The 23,307-nt window shown below is 35.9% G+C and overlaps 2 protein-coding genes, 1 long non-coding RNA gene and 1 pseudogene across 5 annotated transcripts; 2 read left to right on the top strand and 2 right to left on the bottom strand.

Annotated features, from left to right (window-relative positions):
* Window positions 1-1,343: 1,343 nt before the first annotated feature.
* LOC147565829 (secreted RxLR effector protein 161 pseudogene) lies at window positions 1,344-2,170 on the bottom strand (annotated as a pseudogene).
* A 4,834-nt stretch (window positions 2,171-7,004) lies between these two features.
* LOC147565828 (uncharacterized) lies at window positions 7,005-8,172 on the top strand. 2 transcript variants are annotated; one of them, XR_015237372.1, is made up of 3 exons: window positions 7,005-7,097; window positions 7,229-7,359; window positions 7,898-8,172. It is a non-coding gene; the product is annotated as an uncharacterized LOC147565828 (long non-coding RNA). The 2 variants fall into 2 exon arrangements; XR_015237373.1 differs by having other exon boundaries at window positions 7,225-7,359.
* Window positions 8,173-12,705: 4,533 nt separating this feature from the next.
* Window positions 12,706-18,431, top strand: LOC147565827 (V-type proton ATPase subunit B2). The gene is made up of 15 exons (XM_086652314.1): window positions 12,706-12,909; window positions 13,482-13,540; window positions 14,395-14,450; window positions 14,572-14,670; window positions 14,828-14,887; window positions 14,987-15,098; window positions 15,212-15,420; window positions 15,808-15,936; window positions 16,069-16,206; window positions 16,387-16,537; window positions 16,622-16,704; window positions 17,229-17,276; window positions 17,404-17,457; window positions 17,549-17,632; window positions 17,977-18,431. Exons 2-15 carry the CDS (start codon window positions 13,489-13,491, stop codon window positions 18,160-18,162), a joined length of 1,461 nt encoding a protein of 486 aa, XP_086508440.1. The 5' UTR covers window positions 12,706-12,909; window positions 13,482-13,488; the 3' UTR covers window positions 18,163-18,431.
* Window positions 18,432-19,381: 950 nt separating this feature from the next.
* On the bottom strand, window positions 19,382-21,101 carry LOC147565826 (NEP1-interacting protein 1-like). Of its 2 annotated transcripts, XM_086652313.1 has the most exons (4): window positions 20,661-21,101; window positions 20,113-20,291; window positions 19,774-20,025; window positions 19,382-19,668 (listed from the first exon to the last, which is right to left on the bottom strand). In XM_086652313.1, exons 1-4 carry the CDS (start codon window positions 20,860-20,862, stop codon window positions 19,546-19,548), a joined length of 756 nt encoding a protein of 251 aa, XP_086508439.1. In that variant the 5' UTR covers window positions 20,863-21,101; the 3' UTR covers window positions 19,382-19,545. The 2 variants fall into 2 exon arrangements, with proteins under 2 accessions (XP_086508439.1, XP_086508438.1); XM_086652312.1 differs by having other exon boundaries at window positions 19,382-20,025; window positions 20,661-21,018.
* Window positions 21,102-23,307: the final 2,206 nt, after the last annotated feature.

The following is a 23,307-nucleotide window of genomic DNA, read 5'->3' as shown; positions in this document are numbered from 1 at the left end:
ACAAAGGCAAGCTTCATCTTAGGTTCGATTTCAAGCTAACTCTTCGCTAACTCTCTTTACAAATTTCTAATTCTATATCTCTCTCTTGTTATACATTCTATAAGTAGTGTTCATGAGACAAGTTAGCAATTCAAAATCTTCTCATGAACACATAAGAATCTAGGGACTCATGTTTGTTACAAAATCAATATGGAAATATGAACATTAGGTAATTATTAACATGAAATAATTACATACCTTTCTCCATTGTAGAGATTAGAAATAACTTTTAACTTGAACCAATATAAGCTCCTTTCTTGTATAAGATTAACTCCTTAATTCTCTACTTACTAGAAGATGAACTTGTATACTCTTTTCTCTTCTATTCTTCAAGCACTAGTGATGGAGATACTAGCTTGAGTTAATGAGCAAGAGCATAGCTTTCCATCTTATTCTCCATCTCTATTTATACAAGTCTCTAATCCATCATAGAGTTTGTACGAGTTACTACATGGGTGTCATGTGTCCCCTTATGTGTCAAGCAACAAGTCCATTAGGTGTCATGATACAAGACAAGTGTCCCTTATGTGTCAAGCCACAAGACCATTAGGTGTCAAGACACAAGACAAGTGTCCCTTATGTGTCAAACAACTAGACCATTAAGTGTCAAGACACAAGACAAGACAACACACCTCATTAGTCTATACACCTCATGCTTATAGATGGGCCTTGTTGTCAACACATATTTAGTGTCCATAGATTCAATACATGAATGAGTTTTATGAGCCCAACAAACCTTTAGACCAACAAGTCTATACATGGTCTTATTGTATGGGACATACTAATGGGCCTTGTTCATAAAAATTGGCGAATGGGCCTTGCATGAACATAGCCCATGTTTACATTCTCCCACTTGGACCGTACAATTGAAAACAAAATTTTAGGTTTTCAAAGATCATTTAAAACTTTTAGTAAATGTATTGGTTAAGGCTGAGGCTCAAAAAACATATATGCGCGCATTTTAAAAATAACTCCATTCATATCTAGTGAACACAATCTTATTAACAGGTAGGCTACTAATGCGAGTCATAACGGTTACATGTCTTAAAGCGACATATTTCCTTCCATATACCACGACATTAGCAACTTCCTGACATTACCATTCATTGGAGATTAGATAGAAAACCAAGTACATAAGTGGTTTTGTTTCAATTCAGCTATGTCTGATTAAAACTATTCCTGTCTAATCAAGACTATTCTTGTCACTTTCACTCATTTCGATTATGCACATATGAGTAAACAAGAATTTGGAAACATAACATTCATGAGATCTCAATTAGTATTTGTAGAAACTTACATACATATCAATCCACTACGATACAAGGATTACTAAGACCCATCGTTGCAACATGTTCCTTAAAGGTCTTAGATACCAAACCCTTAGTTAGTGGATCAGCTACCATACACATGGTACTAATATGTTCTACAATTACTGTATGTTTCCGAACCTCCTCTTTTACAATAAGATATTTGAGCTCAAGGTGTTTGCTTCCTCGTGAGTTCGAATACTTATCATTTTTAGAGAAGTATACTGCGGCAGTATTATCACAATAAATTCTCAGCGGCTTGGCAATAGAGTCGACAAGTCCAAGTCCTGAGATAAAATTCCGCAGCCATAAAGCATGAATTGTGGCTTCATAACATGCCACAAACTCAGCCTCCATTGTGCAAGATGCATAAATACTTTGCTTAATGCTTCTCCATGATATCGTTCCTCCAGCTAATAGGAACACATATCCAGAAGTGGATTTTCTACTATCAGTACATCCAGCAAAGTCGGAGTCTGAGTAACCTATTACTTCCAGATTATATTTTCTTCTGAAAGTAAGCTTATAGTCTTTCGTTCCTTGTAAGTACCGCATCACCTTCTTTGCTGCTTTCCAGTGAGTCATCCCTGGGTTACTTTGGTAACGACCAAGCATTCCTACTGCGAAGCTAATGTCTGGACGGGTACAAACTTGCGCATACATAAGACTTCCTACTGCAGAAGCATAAGGAATACTTTCCATTCCTTTTCTTTCCAAGTCATTCTTAGGACATTGCATGAGACTTAACTTATCTCCTTTCTGTATTGGTGTATCAGTCGGTGCACAATCCTTCATGCCAAATTTCTCTAAAACTTTTTCGATATAGCTCTTCTGAGACAAACCAAGTAGACCTTGTTTTCGATCTCGAAAAATTTCGATCCCGATCACAAATTTTGCCTCATTCATATCTTTCATTTCAAAGTTCTTAGAGAGAAATTTCTTGGTTTCATACAGTAGACCAAGATCATTAGTGGCTAGGAGTATGTCATCCACATATAAAATCAAAAATATGAACTTACTCCCACTGACCTTCTGATATATACATTGATCAACAATGTTTTCTTTAAATCCGAAGGTCACAATGGTATCATTAAACTTAAGGAACCATTGTCTGGAGGCTTGCTTAAGTCCATATATTGACTTATTCAATTTACACACCATATGTTCCATACTCATTTCTGAGTAACCTTCTGGTTGCTCCATGTAGACCTCTTCCTCTAAACTCCCATTTAGAAAAGCTGTTTTCACATCCATTTGGTGAAGCTCTAGATCATAATGAGCCACTAAAGCCATAATGATTCTAAATGAGTCTTTTCTTGATACAGGCGAAAATGTATCATGATAATCAATGCCTTCTTTCTGAGTGAAACCTTTTGCAACAAGTCTGGCTTTATATCGTTCAACTTTGCCTTTAGAGTCGAGTTTGGTCTTGAAGACCCACTTACACCCGATTTTCTTACGCCGTTCGGGCAATTGAACCAGATCCCAGACTTTGTTCTGTTTCATAGATTCCAACCCTTCATTCATTGCATCAATCTATTTAGAAGAATTATTGCTATTTACTGCTTGTGAAAATGAAACTGGATCTTCCTTACTTGTCCCAATGTCATATTCAGATTCCTGAAGATATACTAAATAATCAGAAGAGATCGCAGACTTCTTTATTCTCTGAGATCTGCGTAACTCTACTGGATCATGAGATTGTGGGTCCATCAATTGTTGTTCACTATCAACAGTTGGATAGTTTTCATGAGGAACAACAATATTTTCAATAGGTAAGGGTATGGGAACAGTTACCCTTACTTCTTTAATAACCACATTTCGTGGTTCAGTACTCCCACTATTCTCATGATTCTCAAGGAATCTTGCATTGCCAGTTTCAAGAATTCTAGTGGTATGGTTAGGACAATAAAATCTATACCCTTTGGATTTATCAGGGTATCCAATAAAGAACCCACTGATAGTTCTTGAGTCCAATTTCTTTTCTTGTGGGTTATAGATTCTAGCTTCTGCTGCGCAACCCCAAACACGAAAGTGCCTTAAACTGGGTTTCCTACCAGTCCATAACTCAAAAGGAGTTTTAGGAACTGACTTACTAGGAACTCGGTTTAAGACATATGCAGCAGTTTTAAGAGCTTCACCCCATAACATAATGGGTAAAGTAGAGTTGCTCATCATGCTCCTAACCATATCCATTAGAGTTCTATTACGCCTTTCGGCAACACCGTTTTGCTGAGGCGTTCCTGGCATTGTATACTGTGCACAAATGCCAAGTTTTTCTAGGAGTTTAGCAAACGGACCAGGATGTTGTCCCGATTCGTCATACCTTCCATAATATTCGCCACCTCTGTGTGACCTGATGATTTTCACCTTTTTATCTAATTGTCTTTCAACCTCAGTGATAAAAATCTCAACAACCGCTACTGCCTGAGATTTATCATGTAACAAATAGATATGCCCATAACGTGAAAAATCATCTATAAATGTGATGAAATATTTCTCTCCACCAAAACATGAAATGGAGAGAGGTCCACAAATATCAGTATGGATGATCTCAAGAAGTTCTCTGCTCCTTGTGGCTCCTTTCTTGGTGTGTGTTGTTGTCTTTCCTTTTATACAATCGACACACATCCCGAAATCGGTGAAGTCTAGGTTTGACAAAATCCCATCCTTCACTAATCTCATCATTCTTTCTTTGGAGACATGCCCCAATCTTTTATGCCACAAGTTGCTAGAGTTCTCATTCATTTTATGCTCAATTCCAAAACTTACATTAGGATGCAGGCTTAAAATAGATTCAGCAAACTGATTATCAAGACTGATTTTATAAAGTTTATCATATAAAACACCAGAACCTATAACACATTTATTTTTATACAAGTCAAAACGTTGATTACCTAAAGACAGTTTATAACCCAAAAGATCTAGTTGAAACATAGAAACTAGATTACGAGATACGGTTGGAACAAAAAGAGTATTATACAAATCCAAAAAACAACTAGTATCAAGTTTTAAACGATAGGTTCCAACAGATAAAACTTCAGAGGAAATCTGGTTTGCCATAAAAATGAAACGTTCAGTCTGACTTGGGTTTCGACTTGAAACAAAGCCCTGCATCGTTTTAGAAACATAAACATTAGCGCCCGTGTCGAGCCACCAAGTATTAGAAGGAATTTCAACAAGATTTGATTCGAAACATACAAGAGCTAACTGCTCACCTTTCTTTTCGAACCAAGCCTTACGCTTTGGACAATCTGCCTGAAAGTGTCCAATCTTTCTACAAAAATGGCATCTGAATTCCTTCTTCTTAATATGAACCTGGGGAGCTAAAGCAGGTTCATGGTTCTTTGGTGCGACAACTTTCTTACCTTTCTTGGGCTTCCAATTCTTTCTTTTCACTTCTTGAGTAACAAGATTAGTAGAGAAACTTTCTTGTTGTCTTAACCTTGTCTCCTCTTGAACTAACATACTAGATAGTTCATTCACATTCCATTGTTCCTTAAGTGAATTGTAATTCATCTAGAATAGTCCATACTGAGGAGGCAAGGAATTCATAATAAAACGAACAAGAAAAGGCTCCTCAACATTCATACCAAGTCCATTAAGTCTCGCCGCAATGTTAGTCATTTCAATTAAGTGCTCTTGCATACCTCTCACGCCGTCATACTTTATGGTAGTGAGTTGAGCCATTAGCGTGCTAGCTAGAGACTTATCGGCTGCACGAAATCTCTCCTCAACTGCATTAATGAAGTCTTTAGCATTATCAGTTTGAGGAAGGGATGACTTTATATTGCTTGCAATAGTCATTCGCATAAACATCATGCTTAGTCTGTTTGATTTTTCCCAAGCGTCAAACAAATTTTTCTCATCAGTGCTACTTGATACATTTAGAGTAGCAGGTCTATCAGACATAAGGGCTCGATCCATATCAAGAACACCTAAAGTGAACTTGACATGTTCGCTCCATTCTGAAAAATTTGACCCAGTAAGCAAGGGAATAGACGCAGCTTGCGAATGTAGGGATATCGACGCAGATACTGCAAACATTTAGACAATATACTATAAGCAAGTTGACTATATCAAAATTTATCCTTTCGGTCTAAATTAAGATATATACCATACCATTCATCATTTAAATATCATACATAAATGAGTCCATTAGTGTATCGTCTAACCACAAAAGGGTTCATCACCTTTGGGCAATAGAACCAAGTTGATTAGATGGTACAAAGCATTAACAATAATATTCAATCAACTTGTAATTCTTCTTTGGAAAAATTACACGTTATCGAAGTAGTTTAATGCAAATTACTCGACATAAGTTTGAACGTTAATTAACCTTCTTAGATATGTAAGATTAGTTCAAAAGTCACTTTGGCAACCTTTTCACTAATTATACATATCATGGTTAAACTTTTATTCTTATGTCAAATTTTCATTTAAAACTTTTATAAAAGACAATTTTCATATATTTCAATTATTTGACTATAACAAAACTTTAATTAGCCAACATAATGAACTTTAATATTGTCTTCTTACAAGTTCTAAAATTAACCTTTGGCTCGTTTTATCGAAAATTCGAAAGGCGATAAAAACACATAAAGAAGGTTTTTCTTAAATCAAAACCAAAATTCATTAGTGGTTTTAATAACTTTGAACCAACACAAAAGAGGCTTTTATGAAACTAAATGAGTTCTTTAATACAAAGGATTTTAAGTTTCAAAAATCAACTCATATAGCTTCTTAAAATTTATTTCCAATATGGCAACTAAACATAGATTTAAAATCCGATAATTTGTCAAAACGATTTTGAACCAACATGAAGTCCACACCCATAGCTCTGATACCACATGTTATACATTCTATAAGTAGTGTTCATGAGACAAGTTAGCAATTCAAAATCTTCTCATGAACACACAAGAATCTAGGGACTCATGTTTGTCACAAAATCAATATGGAAATATGAACATTAGGTAATTATTAACATGAAATAATTACATACCTTTCTCCATTGTAGAGGTTAGAAATAACTTTTAACTTGAACCAATATAAGCTCCTTTCTTGTATAAGATTAACTCCTTAATTCTCTACTTACTAGAAGATGAACTTGTATACTCTTTTCTCTTCTATTCTTCAAGCACTAGTGATGGAGATACTAGCTTGAGTTAATGAGCAAGAGCATAGCTTTCCATCTTATTCTCCACCTCTATTTATACAAGTCTCTAATCCATCATAGAGTTTGTACAAGTTACTACATGGGTGTCATGTGTCCCCTTATGTGTCAAGCAACAAGTCCATTAGGTGTCATTAGGTGTCATGATACAAGACAAGTGTCCCTTATGTGTCAAGCCACAAGACCATTAGGTGTCAAGACACAAGACAAGTGTCCCTTATGTGTCAAACAACTAGACCATTAAGTGTCAAGACACAAGACAAGACAACACACCTCATTAGTCTATACACCTCATGCTTATAGATGGGCCTTTTTGTCAACACATATTTAGTGTCCATAGATTCAATACATGAATGAGTTTTATGAGCCCAACAAACCTTTAGCCCAACAAGTCTATACATGGTCATATTGTATGGGACATACTAATGGGCCTTGTTCATGAAAATTGGCGAATGGGCCTTGCATGAACATAGCCCATGTTTACATCTCTCTCTCTGCAAACCCAAGCTTCATCTTAGGTTCGATTTCAAGCTTGGTGTTGGCATCCCGCCACTTCCTAACAACATCTTGGTTTGAAGGTACTTTGTTGTTATCTTTTCAACTTTAGTTTTTGAGAACTTTTTGTGGTTTTGCCCTAAATTGATTTTATTTGTATATGAAATTTTGGAGAAATTTTTATGATTTTGCCCTAATATGATTCAAAAGCTAGGTTTCTTCGTTCCAAACATCAACGAAAAGGGTTTTTAGGGTTTTGAAGCTCGATTTTTAGGGGTTTTTAAGCTCGGTTTTTGGGAAGGTTTAGCCGGAAGTCGTCACCAACTAGGGCTTCATTGTATACAGGTGAGTAAAGTTCAAAGATTAGACATCTTTCTATCTCTTGTACCTTTTTCTCTTCGATTTGTTCTTCTTAAGTTTGCTTTGTAACTGATTTTCTTAGTTATAGATATTATTTTGGCCTAATTTTTAATGTGATAGTTGTTGATTTGATGAATGTTTTGTTATTGAATTTGCCCTAGTTTTGGGGGTTATTTGCTCTTGTTGTTCTACTCTTTACCCTTGTTTGTGATATCATATATAGATCTAAGACTTCTGTTAAGAAGCTTTGAAGTCCTAGCTAGAAGATGAGAATTATCAGTTACATTTTTCTTGGTTATTACTGCATAATCTAAGATAAGAATTTGAATCTTGTATTTCTAATTTCAGGCACAAACATAATATTGTGTGTTCTAATTTGTTGTACTAATTTGTTGTGTTGTTACTAATTTGGGTCTACTGTGTTGTTAGAGCACAACTTAGTTGGCGTCTACTATGTTGTTACTAATTTGCTGGTAAGGGGATAAAATTATGGGATTCTTATTAACTTGTTTTTTTTATGTAGCAGCAAAATCCAACCGAAGGGAGTCTTGTTGCTGCAGGATATAGAGGTTGGACTTTTCCATATCGATGTTGTAATGTAGTGATGTGAAGAAGAGACTCATGTGAAGGAGGACTATGTAGATGTTCACCATCTGTCGTGGTTTTGGCAAAAATACACTCGTTGTCGCGCACAATGTGATTCCCATAAGACCCTGCAAAACCCAAGATAGTGTTTTCGTCCCAGTTGAACGAAAGCAGGAATTGATGCCTCAAATGACGTGTCATCATTATTCCATATGGAAGTTGTAATTGTTAGGAGAGATTAATGTAGTGTTCCGGTAATGTATATTTTCAATCTCCGGCAGCTTAACTTTAGAATATCTGTTTTATATTGTATTGTATTGTTAAAATTTGTACTGTAATGATATGGATGAATTTGTAACTTTCTTGTATCATTTTTTATGTATTGTTTTGTTTAGGTAGCTATTTAAAGACAAGGAATTAACACGCATCATTGAGAGATTGGTGTTTTTGAAGTTGAATTTGTTTCCTAATGTTTTCTTATTGTAACCAACTCTCAATTTGAAAATGCCATTGGGTTCTAGCTATGCTTTAAAAAGCGGCGCCTAGCCGCCTTCATGCTATGCGGCATGGAGCCGCTCGACTAGGACTTCGAGTCCTAGTCGATTTCACCAGACGAGTTAGCCGGCGCCTGAAAGCCGACTAAGGCCGACTCGGCTAGTCGGCTAGGCGCCGACTAACTCAGTCATGGCCAGCAGATGAATTTTTTTTTTTAACCCAAGTTCTCAACAAAAAAAAGACAGTTAAAGCCCGAGGGATAAATGAAGAGTTTTCTAGGGTTATATACTTGAACTTACATGGTATCTTCTTGTTCTTCTTCAATTTTCATGGTATCTTCTTTCATTTTGATGGTATCTTCTTGTTCTTCTTCTTTACATGAGTCCTTTCAGTTCGTTTTTTGAGAAGAGAGAGAGGGTAAAATACTGCATTTTACTTTCTCTCTCTAGAACTCTCTTTTTAGTTGTAACCCTTTTTACTTTCTTTCTCTAGAACTCTCTCTTTAATTGCAGCCTAGGAAATTTATTTGGGTAGATAGGGGGTCAGCTAATTTTCTTGGAAAGATAAAGTCTTTCAAGGCTACCACTCTCTAGAACTCTCTCTTTAATTGCAGCCTAGGAAATTTGTTGGGGTAGATAGGGGGTCAGCTAATTTTCTTGGAAAGATAAAGTCTTTCTAGGCTACCATTATTATATGTAAACCTAAAATAAATAAGAATAATTTGAAAATCTGAATCCTCACATCATTATTCATATAATTGTCTAAATAAATAATTTAGACCCTTAAGAACAGTTTAAGACATTTTTCTTTTATCAACTAAAAGTGTTTTAGACCCTTAACAAGTATCTATTATATATATATATATATATATATATATATTAAGTTAACCGATTAAATCCGACTGGTCCCGTTGTAGTCCCGACTAGTAGCTAGGCCCGGGTCTGCCGACTAGTCCCGATTTCCGATTTTTCGAGCTTAGGGTTCTAGTTTGAGCAATGGTTTGTTCTTGTCAGTTGATTTGATTATGGAGGTAGTTAATGTTGTAAGATTGTTCTCTTATTGTAAACCAACTCTCAATAACATTGCATTTGGTTTCAACAGGAACTATAATATGTTTTAACATGAACTATCTCATAACAAACACGTGTTACTTGACTGTTTGATTCCATTTCCTTTTCAAATCCATACCTTCTTAGTAATGGTTTAGTTTATGACAGAGTTAGAAAACTGACCCAAACACCTTCAACCAATTATCAATTTCTTCATCAAAATCAACAAATATTACAACTTCAGCAATAGAAGTTGAGATATGATACTTCTCTTTTAGTTTGGACTGCGTAATCACAAAAGAGGTATATCACATTCCTGGTGAAACTTGACTGCGCAACTACAGAAGACACATTAATATTCTAACCCTAAGTTTTGCCATAAATTTAAAATTGTGGAAAGAGAAATCTACTTGAAGATGAACATATTTGAAAGAGGATGCAAATCGAAGAAGGAATAGTAGTGATATACATATTAACTATTAGTTAACAAACCCAAATTATATTCCTAACTAGTGATATTTAAGGTTTAAGACAAACATAAATCAATTTATGGCAAAGTCATATATGTTAGTTTAAAACATCCTGTAATAGATCCGTCGAATGAGCATAATAGCCGAATTTGAGTCTAACAGTAACACTAAACCTCAGTTGACATTTGTGAATCTGCCTTGTTTAGTAGAGAGAGAGAGACATAGAGATTTAGCAAAAAGAAATAGGTAAGAGAGATGTATTTGATAGAAGAAGAGATTTGAAACTTACCTAGTCTGGTGAAAGAGGGAAGAATGAAGAACCCTAGCTTTTTGCTCCAAAATTTGTAAAGAGAAAGACAAAATTACAAATTTGTATAGAGATTTAGCAAAGAAAAATAGGTAGGTAAGAGAGATGTATTTGAAAGAGGGAAGAAGAGATTTGGAATTTACCTAGTTTGATGAAAGAGGGAAGAATGAAACCCTAGCTTTTTGCTTGCTCCCAAATTCCTCGGTTGGACTGCAAAATCGATTTTTGCCCTAGAAAATAACCTGGTCGAGTAATAAAAGCCGGGTTGACTAAAAGGACCTATTTTGAATAGGCATGAATTGGAGGGATCAAAGACGAAACAGCAAATTCTCCCAGCTTTTTGCTTTTTCCAACTCATGATGCATGCCCGGTTGGACTGCCAAGTCACCCCGTCGGGATTGAGGCCGGGATTCAACTGGGCATAACATCATTTTTGTTTGACAAAATTGTTACTTATAAGGAAAAAAGTCAAAAAGTTAGTTTGTTAATCCAATTTACTTTTGATAATTTTATTCTTCTTTTACTCACAAAGATACTTGATTTTAATGAATTTATTTGTGATTTTCACGATTATTCTTGTATACGAAGTGGCGGTGATATTAGTGATAGTGGTGGTGGCGGTACCTTGAAGGTATGGTTATGGGGTTTGGTGGTGATTGAGGTATGATGGTGGTCGTAGAGGAATGATGATGGCAGTGGCGGTGGCGGTGAGAGAGCTATGGTGATGGTTGGTGGAGGTATGATGATGGTGGTGGAAGTACGGTGGTGGTGGGCGTATGGTGGTGGTGGTGGTTGAGATATGGTGGTGATGGTGGTGGGCGTATGGTAGTAGTGGTGGATAAGGTATGTGAGTGGTAGTGACGGGAGTATGGTGGTGGATAAGATATGTAGGTGGTAATGATGGAGATTTGGTGGTGGTGGTGGTATAGTGGTGGTGATGGTGGATAAAATATGTGGGTGGTGGTGAAGGTACAGTGGTGGTGGTGAAGGTACGAAGGTGGTTGTAGTTGAGGTGTGGTGTGGTGGAGGTGTGGTAGTGGTGTTAGTGATGGAGGTATGGTGGTGGTGGTGGTGCAGGTGGAGTTGCGAAGGTGGTGGTTAAGGTGTGGAGGTGGTTGAGGTATGGTGGCGGGGGAGGTGCAATTGTTGTTGAGGTGGTGGTGGAGGTACAATGGAATGGTAGAAGTTTAGTTGTGGTGGTGGAGTGGATGTAGACGAAGAAAAAAATTTCGTCAAGTAAAATTTATGTATGTGTTGTACATAAGTTACTTTACTTTGAAGTCAAAAGCTAAACATTTTAACTTCAAAAGAAAGTCAAATTTTAACTTCAGTGAAGTCAGAAGTTTTCATGTTACTAAACTAACTTTTTTACTTTTCTACTTAAATAAGCAAAAAAGTTACTTATTTTAGTGTTGCGAAACGACACCGAAATCATGATTTTGGATTGCCACATAAACAAACTAAGGTTACTGCTTTTTTTTTTTTTCTTTTAAGAGTCAGGTATAAAATCTGACTGAAGTCTGAGTTTTAAAATGTGTTGTTTCTCGATGGTCATGTGAAGGGGTAATTTAGTCGGCCGAATGGTCGATAGTGTTGACATAAACTCTAAACTCCTGGAGGTCTAGGTTCGATTTCCAAAAGAGGTGAAATTCATAGTTTAATAAACGGATTATTAAAGGTATAAATAAAGTAGTTTATTTGTGTTATTGTCTTTATCACATCTCATTGATGTATCCATGTCATCGTAATGACTATCAGTGTTTAAGAAGGATGATCATGTACAACCCGAGTTGACGTCCTACATGACTGCCTCACGAAAGACGAGGGTAAAGTGATAATTTTGCCCATTGTCTTATTAGCCAATAGTACATGCGATCATGTGGGCGGAACAAAAATCATTTCCTAATATTACTCACGAGCAATGCGTGTCTGAAACATGAACTACATAAAACCAAGGAATTAAATTTGATTTAAGTGGAAATTTCGCTAGTATAGGAATGAAATATTTTGGTCAATGTGAAAATCTTATAAATCTACAAAAATGACAGGAACTTAATGAAAATGTATACTACAAGATTAATAAACCTTAATGAATCATAAGAAGACGTTGCCAACCAATGTTATCAATTATATCCTCGCGTGACATCTTAAAGAGTGAAACAGAAAATATTAAGCGAGGGGAGTAATTCAGGGTGCCTCCAGAATCTCACCCGTTTCGCGAAGAAAATTGAATCAGTGCTCAAGGTCAGCATGCTTCTTTAAACGGCACACCAATTATAAAAATGTCATAAGGGTAGAAAGCAAATGCTTGGCAAAAATTAGGGCCAATTACACACTACAGGGAGTCAAATCGAACTGTCAGATACTTACGTAACCAAATCGAACTGTCTGATACTTATGAGCCAAATCAGCCTGCCACAAATGTAGGGCCAAAACGAAATTAACTTTTTCTTTGAGTGGGATCGTAGTCTAATTTCTATACAAACAAACTAAATAATTGCGCACAGTATATAGAGTTACGTGCTGTGCATTTTTGGGTTTATTTTTTCTAGTCCACCAGATCTCTCTCTCTCTCTATCTCTTCTTTTTCGCTCTCCACATCGATCTCCATCACTCCGGAACGATCAAAGTAAGTAAACCCTTTTCCTTCTACTACAAAGATCTTATCTTTTTACATCTTTTTCGTTCCTTCAACTTCGATTTTTGGTGTTTGAATTGCATTTTTGGTTGGTTTACTAGGAAGACCTAATAGATCAACTCTTTTGTTTTCTTTGTTGGATCGATTAGTTGAATTGCATTGTGTTTTTTCATTTAGGTCTTTCCTCCCGTTACTTCTGTAGGAAATCTACTAATGAAAAGATCTCTGTTGAGAGTTCTTAGAAAATTCATTTAGATACCCAAATTGATTTTTCTCTTAAAAAAATCGAAATTTGATTAATTTCTCTACCCTTTGATGCCATTGACTTTTGATTGCAAGAAAAGTTTCGTCTTTGCATTCTTCAGATTAGTGGGTTTTAGCTTAACTTCTCAAAATCATGTTCTATCTCCTCTGATTAAGCTATTATGCCTAAGTCAACGGGTTCAATTGATTAAGAAGCTTGAACTACTTGATTTCTCATGTAATTTAATTGACAAGTTAGTCTCATTGTGAATAGTTTGTAAGAGTGTTTTATCTATATTAACATTTCCCTATGCCATCAGATTGAATATGGGTGGCTTACAAAATGATTTGGAGGAGGGATCTCTGGAGATTGGAATGGGTAAGTTGTCGTTGTCCTTGTTATCGAACTATTAAGTCGTTTTATCTTGAAGATGAAGGGCAGACATTGTTTTGTTGTAGATCTAGTTGTTTACATTTGTATTTTGGTTCCTCCTTTTCGGTGTTGCATTGTTTGTTCCTTTCTAGTTTACGGACATGTGTTCATTAAGAGCAAGTCCAATCCCAGCCTGTCTTAGGCCGAAAAAACCACTTTTTCACCTAAAATTATTGGCCTCAGCTCAGCCTCTAAAATTCAGCTCCAGCCCCAGCCTCTCTTGAGGCCGAAAATTTGTTCATGTGGGAAACGCGTGTGTGCACTTTTAGTTGGTGTGCGAAAAACGTGTGTGATTTTATGTATATATAAAATACGTGTTTGAACTATTTTTCGAAAAAAAATATATTCGGGGACCGACATTTGGTGGGATGTATTTTAATTACTAATATTTATGTTTTTCTAGAATTTAAAAAAAAAAATTAAAACTAATTAGAATTACAAAAAATGTATTTTGATTTTTAAGTTATTTATAATTTTTTAATTATTTTTAATTGTTTAAAAAAAAAAAAAAAAAAACAAACAGATCTGGCCGTTGGATAAACCAACGGCCAGATCTGTCCCCCAAGTGACCGTTGGGGCCCCAACGGTCACTTGGGGCCTCCATTCAGTCGCCCCTAATGTTAGGGGCGACTGAATGAGGAGCCCCAGCCTCCGCTCCAAGCGGCTGGGCTTGGAGCGGGGGGCTGAGGCCATAAATTTGAATTTATGGCCTCAGCCCGGCTGGGGTTGGACATGCTCTAAGATTTGAACTGATTTTCTATAATGAACTGTTAATCAATCTTTTTCTATGTGAATTGCAGAGTATAGAACTGTTTCTGGAGTTGCAGGACCACTTGTTATCTTAGAGAAAGTTAAGGTGGGATTTGTTGCTTTCTCCTTCTGCTTATGTTCTTTGTTATTCTGTTCACTATAAATTATTGTTAAGTGTTTAGTGTCAGTGTTTGCACTGTCTTAATTTTACCTATATATCATTTCAGGGTCCCAAATATCAAGAGATTGTCAATATCCGATTAGGAGATGGAACAACTCGACGTGGTCAAGTTCTAGAAGTTGATGGAGAGAAAGCCGTGGTTCAGGTTGTCAATCTTTCTCAGATTCATCATTGCTAACTTATGTTTAAGGGTTTTGAAGTGTTCTATGCATCATATGTTGGAGTCCCTTTACATGGTCATGTTTCATGGTCGTGCATCTTATACCATATAGGTCTAAATAGACTTTCTTTTTATTATCCAGGTTTTCGAAGGGACATCAGGAATTGACAACAAATACACAACCGTTCAATTCACAGGAGAGGTATAGGATCTCTCTTTCTCTCTCCCTCTGCAAGAGAATCTTTAAGTAATTCTTTCGCTATGCACAGGCTTTCTCATCCTGCTCAAATTTGACTTTCAGGTTCTAAAAACTCCTGTCTCATTAGACATGCTTGGACGAATTTTCAACGGGTCAGGGAAACCGATTGACAATGGCCCTCCTATTCTGCCCGAGGCTTACTTGGATATATCTGGTGAGCTATTTGAAGTCACTGTTTTGCACTTCAGCCTGAGCTTCCTCACGAAATCTTAAAATGGGTGTATTCTGTTTATGACTTGATCTTATGTTCTTCTTTGTCTTGCTCAGGAAGTTCTATCAATCCCAGTGAGAGAACGTATCCTGAAGAAATGATTCAGACAGGGATTTCAACAATTGATGTCATGAACTCCATTGCTCGAGGACAGAAGATCCCTCTTTTCTCCGCCGCAGGTCTTCCTCATAATGAAATTGCTGCTCAAATCTGTCGTCAGGCTGGACTTGTGAAGCGATTGGAGAAGACTGAAAATCTCTTGGAGGTACACGCACTGAAACTCTTTTTAGAAACCACAGTTAGTTGTTGGTGTACTGATATGAGTGACCAAGCTAATTATTGGATGCAGGAAAACTGTAAGTCATAATAGTCTATAACTGATATAGGTTTAGGGTTTACTACAAGAATTTAATATCACCTGGTACTCAGAGTATCCTTCTTCTGTTAGTGATGTTGAAGATTAAACAAGGGCGTACACTTTTCTCTTTGCACAGTTGTTCTTTTTGCAAAGCAATACCAAGGAGTTAACTTCACAATTGATGTTGTGAAACTCAATAGTACATGCTGTTCAAAGACATCCACTAGGCTGTTATTTTTGGTACTATATGCTACTTCATATCATGTCAAATCTGAAAATATCACAAATTTGCAGGATGGAGAAGAGGACAATTTTGCCATCGTCTTTGCAGCTATGGGTGTGAACATGGAAACAGCCCAATTTTTCAAGCGTGATTTTGAGGAAAACGGATCAATGGAGAGAGTGACCCTGTTCCTTAACCTGGTAAATTTGTTTAATGAAGTAATTGCATTATCATGGTACTGCAATCTTCTGAATGTTGTTCTACTATGTAATGTGAATCCTACTCTTATTATAGTGTATCTGTTTTTCTGATAATGTTTTGCTCTTGTACAGGCCAATGATCCCACTATTGAACGCATCATCACTCCTCGAATTGCTCTCACTACTGCAGAATATCTGGCTTATGAATGTGGCAAGCATGTTTTAGTTATTCTAACAGATATGAGTTCCTATGCAGATGCACTTCGTGAGGTAATTTGTCCATCGTCATGTTACCATTCAGGATGTACCGTTCAGATACTTTCTAATCAAACTCACTGTTCCTGACTACTTTTTTCTACAATGTATCCTTCACATGAACGAAGAAACACTTGCGTAATATAATTGGATGATCATATAATTTCTGAAGACAAATGCTAATTTCTGCGACAGGTATCTGCTGCTCGAGAGGAAGTACCAGGTAGACGTGGATATCCTGGGTATATGTATACAGATCTGGCAACAATTTACGAACGTGCTGGACGTATTGAAGGACGAAAGGGCTCAATCACACAAATTCCTATCTTAACTATGCCTAATGATGGTACTTTAGCAATTATACAATCTGCAAATTTAACTTGTTTAGGATGGACACTGTTTATATCTAATCTTTCTTGCATTTAATTAGATATCACTCATCCCACTCCCGATCTTACTGGTTACATTACTGAGGGACAGATTTACATTGATAGGCAGCTTCACAATCGACAGGTAAATTTATTGCATGATTGCATCCAACATCTCCTTCATTTGCTATTGAGTTCTTAGTGATATTTAAGTGTAATTCGAAAAGGAGCTTCCCTTCGGTCTCTACCTTAGTTCTTAAGAACCAACAATGCAATTCTTGTATATTTATATAGATTCAAACTGGAAATAAGGATGAAAATTACTAGTCAGAACCATGCACTGTCATCATATGGGAAAAAAGTGTGGTTAAGTTGTTTTTCAAAAAATTTAATGGCGGGATGTTTTAGCTCGAAGTACAATTTGGCTGACATCTCAACTTTCATTTTCATGGGATATATGAACAGTCTAAATATACGATCAACATCTTTGACTCTTTTTAGATTTTAAATGTGATCTATTCCTCTGGTGAGAGTTGTGGTCGAAAATCCAAATCTCCATATCTCATCAGTGTTTACCTTTTAGGTTTCCATTTGCAACCAGTTACTACTTTACTGTGCTCTTTAGTTGTTGGTCATAGAACTGACATAGTGTCCGATTTTATTCAACAGATATACCCACCAATCAATGTCCTCCCATCACTCTCAAGGTTGATGAAGGTAAGATTGTTACATAATATAGAACACCCGCTTTGCTTGAGTTCTTGATACTTGTTTGGATCTCCTCTTCACTGATAAATAAATTACAAATGGTTTATTGAATTTCTGCTGTTGGTATTGGTCACAGAGTGCTATTGGAGAGGGAATGACTCGCCGAGACCATTCTGATGTCTCCAATCAGGTTAGCAGTTAGTGCTGATATATTGTAAGTCCATTCCGCCACTCGCTTTAGGATCAAGTTTTCACGCATCCTCTTGATCTTATTTCTTCAGCTATACGCAAATTATGCTATTGGAAAGGACGTGCAAGCAATGAAAGCAGTGGTTGGAGAAGAAGCACTTTCATCTGAAGACTTGGTATTCTTTTACTTTTACCTTACTCCATCTTACCATCTCCCAACTAAAGTTTGATTTTGACCAGCTAGCCGCTTTCTGATTAACGATGACATTAACAGTCTATGATGGCAGAGTTGCGCATTTAAGACCTAGCTTGGGCTATACCGAGCCCAATGATGCTCACGCTTAGGACTTCATAGGTTGCCTCACAATAAAAATCGGTTCCTGTCCCAAATTGAACATATTTGACACAAACGTAAACACGCTTACACACACACATCTACATAAACATTCACATCATAGCTTCTATTTCATTGTTATATCAAACACTGTCTGATGCTATATCTCTCTCGGAAAAAAAACAGCTATATCTCGAGTTCCTAGACAAATTTGAGAGGAAGTTTGTGGCACAAGGAGCTTACGATACCCGAAACATATTCCAGTCTCTTGATTTGGCGTGGACATTACTCCGAATCTTCCCCCGTGAGCTTCTTCACCGTATCCCAGCAAAGACCTTAGATGCATTCTACAGTCGGGAAGCCTCTAATTGATCAAGTGAAGAAAATCTATTCCTGTGATCTTATTGTAGCTTAAATTAAACTGCATGGTGCATCTTCTTCTGTTATTTCATGCCATATTGTTATCCTGAGTGAATAAATGGGTGGGTTCTGTCTCCTCCCCCCTACCCACACTTTATCAGAGCAATATTTAGGTGTTTAAACATCACTATTCTTTCATTAAGAAGTCTTCGGACAAAAACTTTTTGTAATGGATACCTAATTTATTTATGTAATGACCAGAGTGCATTTTCTGCTTGTCATTTACTCTCTCATGTACTCATTGAAGACAATTGCCTTTAGATTCAGTAAATACTTGTGTAAGAAAAATGGTAGGGAACAAGAAAGACCAGACGGACTCTGGGCATAAATCATATATGTATTGTTGTGATTCTAATGATTCTGACCTATAAAACTCGACAGATTTCTGTCCAAAAGTCTGCCTAGTTTTTGTTATTCCCTAGCATTACTCAGTGCAAAGAAACTTCACTTTAGAACTTGGAAGATGTACGACTCCCCACCAGACTTTAATATCCAAGAAAAAACTTCACTTTTAGTACTTCCGGCCTAACTTTTTTTTGATGAAAGAAACTTCCGGCCTAACTTGTATTTACAAATTTCAGTCTAGATATACTTATTTTAATTGCATACCTGTCACCGATGTCAAATACTTCGTTAGGGTTTTCGTATAGATTCAGAAACCTAAATATCAATCAATATGACCCACCAAAGTTTTTTGAAATTATTCATCTGCATTCTACATGTTTTAGTCTTTTCAACTACATTTCTTTGACAGGAACTCAAGACCAAACCTAGCTAGATAATTCAACATCAACTTCTCTTCCTTTCTAAGAAAGCATTTTCATCTGAAAATAGATGAGCTTCTTCCCTAGTCCTATTTTTATTTTCTTGTCATTATAACTTCAATTTAGTAAGTCCATCTTTTGTTTGTCATAAAGGATCTAGTTGTAGCCCTCCTCGAGAGTAGTTTTATCCAGATATAAATGCAGATATATCACTTAAAATGTTAATATGATAGACCCTAAGTACTATCTCGGTCGATTCCTGGTCGGGCAAGTTTCAGAAAGAAAAAGTAAATCACTTTCTCTCTCTAAATCTTGTCCGGGTACATACTCCAGCTGGGATTCCGTCTGAATAGTGGTCTAGCAAAGAGACATTTTTCTACGGGAAATGAACAAAGAAAGAAGATGAATAAAAGGAAACTCAAAATCTTTTATACATAATAAAAAAAAAAGAGATTACAACTATTACACAAGGTATAACTAAAAACTACTAAAAACATAGTGATTTGGGGTAGAAAAATGAAACACCTCAAGAAAGATAACTCTCATCTTGCAAATTACAGTATGGAAAGAACTAAAGATCCCTTCTACAAAGTGGGCAAGAACCTTGCTTCAAAAGCCATTTATCGATACAAGGAAGATGAAACAAGTGATGACATTGTGGCAAGCTTCGAACCGTCTCTCCATGCTGAAAGTCCTGAAAAAAGAACAAGAAAACAAACGAATATGAAGTATAAGTTCCTTCGTATTTAATCTCATTGATGTAGAATTTAAGTTCATTGTGGAATGAGGTTGGTATTACCTGAAGACACACAGAACAACAGATCTTCTCCCCAGAAGCGTCAACATTGTTCTTGTTTGTTATTTTGATCTTTGGGATCTTCTCAACTAAATCTTCTGACAACCCTTTCAATCCACCAATCTCGAAAATATCGAAAGCTTCTTCAAAACTTGTTTCAATGGCACCCATTTGACTCTGTACCACAGTAAGCATTGCCGGACCTACTCGCTCTCTAACAAGTCTTCCACTTAGAAGACTAGCAATGACATCAATCTGTATTGGGTAACCCACAATTGGTTTCAGATATCAAGATTGAATTCGATAAAATTATGCTAAAGTACTAAGCTACAACTTATATACCAAGTAAAGGAGACATCCTAATCCTGTGTCATCAGATTGCCAGAGTAAACGAGATGATTCAAAAACTTCAAGCGAGAAAATAGCTCCTGTAATTGATCCAATTGCAGCTCCACGAAAAAACCCACTTTCGGTTTCTTGGCCTATCAAAGCTCCTGTCATGGCTCCTAAAACAGAACCAACTGCAAACAAACCATTAACACATTAAAAATGAACAAAATGGTGCTTTCATTAACTCCATGGTCAATCCTAACTTCAAATTTCTCTAAAAAGACAGTTTTTTTCTTCTAAGTACTTCAAAATCCAAGGGAAAAAATAGATACCCATATAAGCAATTCTATTCAAGAACATGCCAAATGTACATAAAAAGATAATAGCGATCCCCAATTGCTTAATTTATGTAAGTCCCACATTAGAAAAATTTTCACCTAACTCATTGCCATTCAAAGGTATTGTGGATAGAATAGAAAATAGTTATCGAACCTAGATTTTCAGACAAGAATGGACAAAATCAATAAGAAGAAAGTGAATTTAGGAAAAGAGAAACTAACCCAATGTGAAAAATAAGGTAAATAATGCAGATATGACATTTCCAAGAATAGTTAATATGGCAGAACAACAAATTTCCTTCATTCTTTCAACCCATATCCCAAAAGAAGAAGATAATGAAGGTAAATAAGTAAAAGAAGAAGAAGAAGAAGAAGAAGATAAGTTAGAAGTAGAAGGAGGAGATGGGTAGGTGTAAAATTCCATATTGAATCCAAAAGAATGACAAATGATTTGATGAAAAGTTAGATTTTATAGATAGAAGGAAAGGATGAAGAAAGAGAGTGATACTTATTAGGATGCTTAGTAGCTAAGAGATGTCTAAGTAATTGTATTTATAGAGCACTCTCATTTTCTTTCTCTAGAATCTGCAAGCTGATGGAGCTTTATTAATTTGTAACTTCCAATTGTGGGGTTAATTTTCTTTTGGAAAGACACATGAAAACGATGGTTATCTCTTAACCTTCTTATTTTTCATGGGCCATCTTCTTCTACTTGGTAGATAAGTCATAAGTTTGAAAGGGTGGATTTATTTAGATCATCCCCTTGTAACTTGATTTTGGTTTCATGGTCTTTAAAGGACTTTTGATGTTATTTATACGCCAGTGCGAGCTTATATTTATTTTGGTGTATAAATCTCATGTTATATAACATAAATAATTGAGAAAACAGGTCGACACCTGTGGTGAAGGACCATGATGAGCCATCCATCATAGAGAGAAAAATGGACGACGTCGTCCTAATAGTATGCCTCACCATTTCAACCTACATTTTGTTTTATTTTAAGCGTGTTATATATTGATATAATGCATGTGTTGAAAAATCACTCAAATTACAATGAAACTATAAGCAGATGGAATATATACAGGGAGATGCGTTCAGTTACCGAACAGTTAGCGGTCACTTTCTAAATCGTACAAATATAACATACATAATGAAATAAGAGATGATATCAGAAAATTCTCAAACCTCAAATATTGTGTTTGATAAAGTAATATTTAGTATATTAATTTTAAAATTAATGGTCTACCTCCTAACTTAAGTAACATTAACTGAAGATTGGTGGTTCAATTACATATTAAAAAAAAAGTTATTAGATTTGGTGTAATTTTAAATAGGAAAATAGTACTATAATATTACCTAACATATGATTGAGTAGGGTTAGTAGTGTAGTCTCTGGATATCTCTATTTCGTTCTTCTTCTAATCGAGAGTAGGGTAGAAAAAAATCTCACAATATTACTATATAAATGTTTAATACATAAGCAGAGTTTGTTTAAATAATAATTTTTTAATATTTTTGCATTGAAATTGTATGTCAGGTAGGGACAATGTTTTAAGAAACAATAATAATAAGTCCAACTTTTGGGCCATCATCTTTATTTTCAATGTCAATATCGTATAATAGTTTATATCAAATTGTTTCGTGAGGGCTAAAATACCTGCCAAACTATTTATCCATCCTCTTCCATCGTGTTCTCTTACTTGATCTCATACTATAATCAATTGATCAACAATAGGAGGAAGTTAATGAGACAAAAAAACATATATTTTCTATTCAACAATTCTCCATGGGTTTCAGTTGTGGGAAGAAAGGAATTTTCTTGAGTACAAAATTTAAAAGAATATTGTAGATTTTATACAATGTTCTGGAACAACAAAACATCTTCTTCTCTCTCATCTCTGACCACCAACTCCGACAACCGTCTCCGACCATCACTACTATATTTCTTTGCAAAGAGAGACAAATGAGAGAAATGGTGGTGTTAGTGGTTGGAAGAAGAGAGAAACATGTATGAGAAAAATATCAAAGTTGTTGGACAAATACAGTTTGTTGGCGACCCTTACCTCCAACTGGAATGGATTGGGGGAAACAAAATATAATCAATTTTTTTTTCTTCCCAAAATCTTCTACAAATTTTTTTATCCTGAAAAAAATGTTGTTGCTTAGGAATTTTTGGCGCCTTTGTTATAGGCGACACTTCTCAAATTTTCACCGATGATGCCAGAAAGGGATGACTGTAGCAGAATCTAGATGCATCCAAAACCTCGTACCTTGGGTGCTTGTAGAATTTGGCTTGTCCCAACAATCACGGGTCAGGTAAACATGATCCATAAGTAGAAATGTAAATGGAGAAGGCCCAATAAAAAAGATCAAGTACACAACAATGGCAAAAAAACAAAAAAACAAATGATGCAGGCGCATCCCAAACGGCCCCACAAGGCCACACGAACATGTCCTAGTCGGCCAAAGATTAGCAGTTTAATAAGAGTCATAATTTAAGTATGATTCATAATGAATCTAGGTTTAGGAAGTTTCATTATTTTTAGTGTTTCTATTATTTAGGAAAGTCCAGTTTGTGTCTATCTAGGAAAGTCTAGCAATTTATAAAAGGGAGTTCAGTCTTTGTTTATGGAATATTGAAGAGAAAACCAAATCAAAGTTTATAGTTTATTAAGTTTATTCAGTTATTTTACCGTTCTTCGTTTACTTTATTTATCGTTTTTATATTTCCGCTGCGTCTACATCATGTGGTATTCAGAGCCACCAAAGTTTTTGGATAATGATTCTGGAAATTTTTTTCCAGACCTGTTAAATCCGTATCGATCGTATTCTATTCGTCAAGATGATTATATTCAATCAGATTATACT

This window comes from Eschscholzia californica, unplaced genomic scaffold, assembly GCF_041429995.1.
Source record: "Eschscholzia californica isolate CP2 unplaced genomic scaffold, dmEscCali1.0.p SCAF_1, whole genome shotgun sequence".
NCBI classification, from domain to species: Eukaryota; Viridiplantae; Streptophyta; class Magnoliopsida; order Ranunculales; family Papaveraceae; genus Eschscholzia; species Eschscholzia californica.
Note: the sequence above shows the minus strand (reverse complement) of the source record. Positions and strands in the feature narration are given on the sequence as shown.